This window comes from Sinocyclocheilus rhinocerous, unplaced genomic scaffold (assembly GCF_001515625.1).
Source record: "Sinocyclocheilus rhinocerous isolate Xijiao unplaced genomic scaffold, SAMN03320098_v1.1 scaffold30, whole genome shotgun sequence".
Lineage (NCBI taxonomy): Eukaryota > Metazoa > Chordata > Actinopteri > Cypriniformes > Cyprinidae > Sinocyclocheilus > Sinocyclocheilus rhinocerous.
In genome coordinates, this window is record NW_015657838.1 from 1,388,297 (window position 1) to 1,396,098 (window position 7,802).

Consider the following 7,802-nt stretch of genomic DNA (forward strand, 5'->3'; position numbering starts at 1 on the left):
ATATTAACATATTTCATAGTACTAGCATAACCGCTGATTATTGTCTCAGCTTTAGTTAAGTTGTACGTAGTTATATAACTATCGGGGGCTAGACAAAAATTACTAGCATAACCGCTGATTATTGTTTTGAGCTTTAACTAAGTTGTACATGGGTAACTGTAGGGGGCTAAACAGAACTACTATTTAAAGAATGGTAAGCATGGGCGACCTATTAAATAGTATTAGTCATAACCTCTGACTAATGATCAGACTGGCGAGTTTGTGATTGTGGGGCCCACGTAGAGCGGCCGCCGTGAGGCACCCTGAGTGACATAGATTCCTAATGAACGAGTAAATATAAAGTAAAGAGTTAAATAGAATAATCAAATGTTATAATAATAATAATTAGAAATGGTCACGCAACCAATTCGTATGACAATATAAATTCGAGGTCATATTAAAATGGAGTCAGATTAGATAATAAAATGGAGTCAGATTTGAGTTAAACCTAAATTGAATAACTCCGCGCGCTGAAAAGACCGAACACGCAAGAAACCTTCAGCCACCACTGGATACCTTCCTTGGGCCAAGTGCGTGGACCTTACAGTGTGCTTTAGTGTAAATACAATTCTGTTGCCCTGTTTAAACAGAACTTTTCACGGAGTCATAAAAAGATTGATCAAAATATCGCTAAACCCCACTGAAGAGGATACTCACAATCACACAAAGACTCACTTACAAAATGTCATTCTTTAGCAAGTGTTAGCACCAATGTTTGTGTATTTTAAATACCTACCACATAAAGAAAAATAAATGTCAGTCAAATCTGCAAGCAAATCTACATCATGAATTAAAAATCAATCACTTTCTATATTGGTATAGCTCCAGCTTTAATCGAACGATACAGCCAATGACTCCCATTAGTGGTTTCTAAAGAATCCTTTGTGATGTAGCGTGACAAATATTCCATAGAACGTTCGGCGAGTAGGCTATAAATCTGAGTGCAGACAAAACTACTGATTGCACCTTTAAAATAAGAATGGTTTTCACATTTGACATCACACCAAATAAAGAGATTATATTCAGTAGGCATTCAAGAGAAAATGACAAAGCATTCTGTAGAATAAATTATATATCAAGAAGTATGCATTGCCTGAAAGACCATAACTTCTTTTGATTTTATATTTCATGTATCACAAGCATAATAAAGCCAGTTCAAATAGATCGTTGTTGTTGTAGATCCCAATGAAAGCAGTACAGAAATAATCATTGTCACTAATGGCTATGTAAATTCACATTGATCAGTGGTCTTACAGTCTTTTGTTCAAAGGTGCTTTCCCCCTCTTAACAGATTGTACAGTAGTTGATCAGGTAAGTGCGTCAACCTGTCACTAAATCACAGTATTGGAAGTATCTGTTGGTACAGAAGTGTGGTGTGTTCAGAGTTTGTCGTCCTCACTCGCATCTGATGCTGAAGATGATGATGATGATGAGGAGGATGAAGAGGATGAAGAAGATGACGACTAGGGTGCAAAAAAAAAAATGTTACAGTTAGTAGCTCTTTTAGGTCATGGTTTGTATCCTTAAAGGAAGAGTTAATAGAGTTACCTCAGAATATGACAAAAGAAAGGCAATCACAATATACACCAGATTCACACTAGATTTTTTAATGTTTTTGAAAGAAGTCTCTTATGCTCACCAAGGCTGCATGGACATTTAGAAATATTTTAGGATACCTGCATGGAGTTTTTTTTTTTCCTTTTCATTTTTGAGCTCAACAACCCAGATTCCTATTCACTTTTGTTTTAATAAAAAAAAAAAAAAAAAAATTGCCAGCATACAGTTCTTCAAAATTTATTTTACGTTCCACAGGTTTTGAATGGCATGGGTGTGAGTAAGTGAGTAAATGAGTAAATGATGGCAGAATGAAAAACTTAGTATTGTGAGGTATATTGTGAATATTGAAACCATTTAGAAATGCTGAAAAGCAGTACAGACCCTTGACCGGGTTTGAGCAGGTGGAGTGGCCGGTCTTTCGTTGTCACTTTCTGTATATTTCTTCTCATCATCCTGTGCATAAGCTGGTGCTGGAACATCAGCGGAGGGCTCTTTATTCAGCAGTTGAGGGGTGATGGCGATCCCTTGTGCTTTCAGGTGCTCATAGGCTGTCCTCTCAGCCACTAGGAGGACCAGCGTGTCCCCGCTCTTGCGGATGAGGTTAACAACCTCCTCATGTGTGCTCATTTCCACGTTCACCCCATTCACCTCCACAACAATGTCATCATCCTCCAGTCCAGCTCTGTCTGCTGCGCCACCTTTCACCACCTGACAGAAAACACATTAACAGGTTAATTCAACCCAAAATGAAAATCAGTTACCCACCCTCAAGTTCTATATCTGAAGGACATTTTTGAAGAATATCATGTCCACTCTTTTACATATAATGAAAGTGAATGGGTGAATCTATCAAACTCCAAAATGAAAATCAATTCTTCATTCACTGAAAAGTTGTTTTCATGTTTTCAAAAAAATTATTTATTCAAATTGCTTAAAATCAGCATAAATCTGTTCATTGTGAAAACAATTGAATCTCTTGATGTACCACCTCTTTGATGTACTGTCCGTTAACTCCGTGGATGCCATTGAGATGGAAACCAAATCCAGCAGCGGTCTTCTCCAGCCGGCACAGTTTGGGATTGTGGTCCACATCTGCTGGGGCAGGTACCACTGGAGCAGGTATAGCTTCAGCTTCATGCGCAGGATAGCTGGGCGGAGATCCTCTCATTTCCTCCCAGTACAGAAGTGGAGAAACACCACCCTATACAACAAAGTATTACACAATTTAATACAGAATGTAATTTAAGATTCAAATTTTTAATTTAAATACACAGTCACCAATGTACTCTTCAGTATCAGTGTAAATATTTCAAATCACTATTTATTGCTGCATTGCAGCAATCTTAGTGAATGAAAATAACTCACCAATTTGTACATTTTCTCTGTTTCAGCATCCAGCACCAGGAGGGAGCACTTGTTTCCTTGTTGAGATATTTTTTCCACCACCTGTTTATGCCTGCAGTTATCTATTTCCTGTCCATTTACAGCCACTAGTCTGTCCATATTCTTCAGTCCTGCTCGCTCTGCAGGACTTCCTTTGTCTATTTCTCCAATGTAATGACCTAAGACAGATAACAAAATATGACATGAATCAAATATTAAAACATAAAACAAATATTTTTCTATTTCTCGATTTATCTATGGTGACCACATGTCCTGGATTTCTAAATTGCCTAAAATGTATATACATACATAATCGACCAAGCGTGGCATGCATGAAGGTGGGATCTACAGAGAACATACAAGGCAATTCAAATATGCATGCATATACTGCATACGGACAGTAAAGAGCACGCCAATAGAAAAACAAAACCAAAACCCTGACATTCTGGGCAATTTAGAAATCCTCGCCTGGACATGTCTTTTAAAAAGAGCGCATATGGCTGCCCTATTTAATCATTTCATTAAGTATGTTAATAGTGTTGGAATTTATTTATTGATTGTAATTAAGAATATTAATTTAACCAATTTAATTATTAATGTGTTATTTTAATTTTTGTAATGAAATGTATTCATTCAATATTTTTTTATGAAAAGTCAATGCTAGTTAAATAAGTTTTTAATGATATTGTTAAAATACCCTCTTTTACACCATTTCCTGTACATAAGAACATCTTGTGATATTAAATGATATTAAAATGCTAATCTTTTTTTACAGCATCTTAGAGACATTTTATTAGATAACCTTTGCATATCACTACAGTGTCATCAAAATTCCTATGAATCACAGTTACATGTCAGTTATACACCATGAACACATTGCCCTTACACTGCAATTAACTTCAGTAAGTGCATTATGCGCCACCATGCTAGAAAGAAAAATAAACAGAACTACTGAAAGTAATGCAATGGTAATACAAAGAGAATATGGGCTGCTAACACCAAATTTCCAGGACCCAGGAAACTACAGTCCCGCTGTATTTCCCCTAAGTTCATGTCTGTGAGCAATGCACTTAACCTCAGGTTGCTCTAGAGGGGCGTCTATGCAATTAGTGTACTGTAAGTCATTTTGGATGAAATTAAATAAAGGATGGAATTCTTAAAACTTACAAAATAATGAATAAATAGCTTGTGACCTATTTTAAAATTCATTATCTGCAACTCTTTTACGTTTCTTGGCTGGTCAGATACAGATGCACTGCTAAAACATTTCCCTCAGCAGGAACCAAAAGATAAGCCACCAAAACAAATCTGACAAGAACATAATACTTTTTTGTTTTTGGAAAGGTTTTGTATATCCAAAATAAAAGCCTCACCAATATTCTATTTTAAGCTGTCTTTTGAACAACTGAAGCAGATTTAATTTAGACTGAAATTAGGCTAAATTTGACAGGGCCTTAAATCATTTTGATAATACAATGTGTAATAGGCTAAATTTCATGTTGACTTCTTCACCATGACACATGGCAAGCACTTACCTGCAAGTTTAGTATCTTCCTTCAGGACAAAGCCATAACCATCTGCTCTCTTGGTCATGTCTGCAATGCGTGGCTTATGTGGGAGGTACCTGACGGTGGCATCAGCCATACTTGGTCGAATGCTTTTGCTCTTGAAGAATTTGTCAGTGTCCTCATCCACCAACAGAAGCATCAGTTTGTCCCCGGCTGCTTTCACCTACAATAACAATAGGAGTACATTATTCTAATATTTTCCTCAAACACTGATATTTGGGGCAATGTAGAGTAAAACAGTAGAGTCAAGGTCTTCAGCAGCATCCATTCAGGTTGCAAAGAAAAGAAGATATTTTGAAGAATGTTGGTAACCAAAACATTCTGGGTCCCATTGGCTTCCAGTGCATGGACAAAAAAACATAACAGAAGTCAGTGGAACCCGGAACTGTTTGATTAACCAACATTCTTCAAAATATCTTCTTTTGTGTTCCACGAAATAAAGTAAGTCATACAGGTTTGGAACAACATGAGCGTGAGTGAATGATGACAGAATTTTCATTTTTGGGTGGACTATCCCTTTAAAGCTTTTCTAAAATGGTAAAGCTACTATAAAATTGGCGATAAAGCGGTAATGTTAGACGTTTTTGCAGTTAGAATAAAGGCATAATTTTAACTTACCTTTTGCACAGTCTGATCATGTGAGAGATTCTCCACATTTTCACTGTTTATCTCCACTATACGATCACTCAGCTTCACACCGGCCTGATCAGCTGTTCCTCCAAACACCACGTCTGTCATGAATATGCCTTGAGTACCTGAGAGAAAACAGGGTAAGATCAAGTAACTCCTGTTAGTACTTCATCTCACATGTCAGACAACATATTTCTGACAATAATCAACATTGGTAGACTTATTCAAAACAGGTCTAAGAAAATGAGTTAAAGTTTAACTTTCACAGGCCCAGATGACCATTCACTGACTGCTGACTGCAATGGAAAACACTTTTTTTTTTAGTTAGCAAGCTCTAGTCTAACAAGCTGACCATGAGGACTTATGAGGATGAGCTAATGATGGGATTTAACAAAGTTTGGCATGCACCATTAAGAGGGTTTAACATCCATGGAACCTTTCCACTGGACAGAAGGGTTTTTTTATAATGGAAAAATGTTCTTCAGATTATTAAACTCTTCTTATTCTTCTTCAAAAAAAGTTATTTTAAGATGGTTCTTTTGGGAACCGAAAATGGTTCTTCTATGGCATCGCTGCAAAAACCCTCTTTTGGAACCTTTATTTTCAAGTGTTTAATTTTAAGAATGTAATACATTCAAATCACAAAGTCTACAAACATTTAATATTTCTGTTATTTTCACCATTTATTTGAATTTGTATTTTCAGATAAATGGTACATAAAATGGGATCTGGATATGGGAGTTTTTTTGCTTACCTTTGATGGACTTTAAGGAGAAACCAAATCCACTGCTGGTTTTTGGCAGATAACAAAGTTTGGCTTTTGCAGCTGGTGCAGATACTCCATTCATGGTGGGCTGGCTGTGACCTGACAGAGACTGAGGGTCAGCAAGAGTCACACCATTGGCTTTGGCCGTCTTATATGCCTCTTCTCCAAGGACGTGCAATGCGACGCTCATCCCACTCTTTCTCACCAAATCTGCAACCTGACCCAAGAAAAAGACAAGTGTGAGATTTACCACCAAACTATTGAAATAAATTAAATTGAAAGAAAGTAAATTTTCAAATGCATCAAACCTGACTGTGCTCCAAACTGTCCACAAATGTTCCATTGACTCTGATTATGCGGTCTCCGTCCTTCAGACTGGCCAGTTCAGCCACACCGCCCATCTCCAGGGCTCTGATCAGGTGACCCTCTTCGCCGTGCTCCACTCGAAGGTAGAAGCCATAGCCCTGTCCCTCTCGCTTAGCCAGAGTAATGATACGTGGTTTTGGCCCAGCCATTTTTCCTGTCAGGAGAGATCCATCGATCAGCGTTGCTTTCATGCTGAGGTCATCTGATATGATAATATGCTCTTCTTGCTACATCTGATGTTATCTTATCATAGATGCACACAATTCATTATATACCAGTCATCTGGTGATAAAATGGATAATTACAATCCAGCAATGTGGCAATGAAGTGTGTGGAGACCTTCATTTCTCACAATATATAGCAGTGTTATAATGACAAAATATTGTTTGTTAAATCACAGGTGTTAGCAGTGGTGTATAGTAACGAAGTAATAATACTTCGTTACAGTACTTAAGTATTTTTTGGGAGTATCTGTACTTTACTTGAGTTTTTATATTTCAGCCAACTTTTACTTTTACTCCACTACATTTCCTAATTAAAATGTATACTTTTACTCCGATACATTTCCCCGAAGCATATTCGTTACTTACTACAAAATAGTCAGAAGTCAGAAGAACACGGACTGCAGGAAAGCAGGTTTGACGAATCAGTGGTCTGGCATCTGCAAGTTAGACTCCTAAAAAACACCTTTACTCACGTGCAAACAAGTGTGCGCACAACCGCGGATGATTCATTTTCCACTCAAGTCGAGTCTGGGGTGTGCGATACTGCATCGTTTGCGATAATGTGGTAAGTGTTGTTGTAATGATGTGCGATCTGACATTATCAAGTAGGCTATATCAGCAAATCACACACAGAGTGCACGCACGTTGATTTATTAGTCTATTAAAACTCAAAATTTCAGGCATTCTAAATTATAGACGGCAAAAATGCTTCTGTATGCTTTTTATATTTATATAATTTAATATAGTTAACTTAATCTATATCACACAAAGAGTACCGTTTTTCTGCAGATTTCAGCATGAACACATTTAATAATAATTTTATACAAGTTCAGTAAAGCAATAAGTGACTTACATTTTAGACATAATATTGTCTGTTTTTGCTCAATTTTGCAAACGAAAATAGTTCCTAACAAAGTTCACAGCACTGTTTTGCATCTCTGAGCAATGGTGTTTACTTATTGAATGAATCAGCTTTTTGAACGAATCTGTTGAATAAATGATTCAGTGATTAACTCATTAACACAGTTCATTCAGCTTTGTTCCTGAATGAATCAGCCGTTTGAATGAATCGGTTGAATCTCAATGACTTACTCATTAACAGTCACTTGCTGCCACCTTCTGGCGGTTTTAATTTCACATTTAGACTGTTTTTTTCATGTTTTAAATGATTTCAAATATCAGTATTCAACGTTTTATGTTAAAACCAAAACATTAGGCCTATTTATGCATCTGTGACTGCAGTTTAAATGCATTCATGTCCCCTCTGTG

At 36.9% G+C, this 7,802-nt stretch overlaps 1 protein-coding gene across 2 annotated transcripts in view; it reads right to left on the reverse strand.

Moving 5' to 3' along the window:
* Positions 1 to 1,270: 1,270 nt before the first annotated feature.
* pdzk1 (PDZ domain containing 1) overlaps positions 1,271 to 7,802 on the reverse strand; it is an 11,341-nt gene continuing 4,809 nt past the window's right edge. The window contains exons 2-9 of one of the 2 annotated variants that reach the window (XM_016529678.1): positions 6,252 to 6,463; positions 5,932 to 6,160; positions 5,166 to 5,302; positions 4,515 to 4,710; positions 2,962 to 3,158; positions 2,585 to 2,797; positions 1,978 to 2,304; positions 1,271 to 1,502 (exon numbers count right to left, since the gene is read on the reverse strand). In XM_016529678.1, coding sequence (XP_016385164.1) covers positions 1,419 to 1,502; positions 1,978 to 2,304; positions 2,585 to 2,797; positions 2,962 to 3,158; positions 4,515 to 4,710; positions 5,166 to 5,302; positions 5,932 to 6,160; positions 6,252 to 6,458 — 1,590 coding nt within the window. In that variant the 5' untranslated portion in view covers positions 6,459 to 6,463 and the 3' untranslated portion in view covers positions 1,271 to 1,418. Of the gene's footprint in view, positions 1,503 to 1,977; positions 2,305 to 2,584; positions 2,798 to 2,961; positions 3,159 to 4,514; positions 4,711 to 5,165; positions 5,303 to 5,931; positions 6,161 to 6,251; positions 6,540 to 7,802 lie in introns of those variants that run through there. The other variant, XM_016529677.1, reaches the window with a different exon arrangement.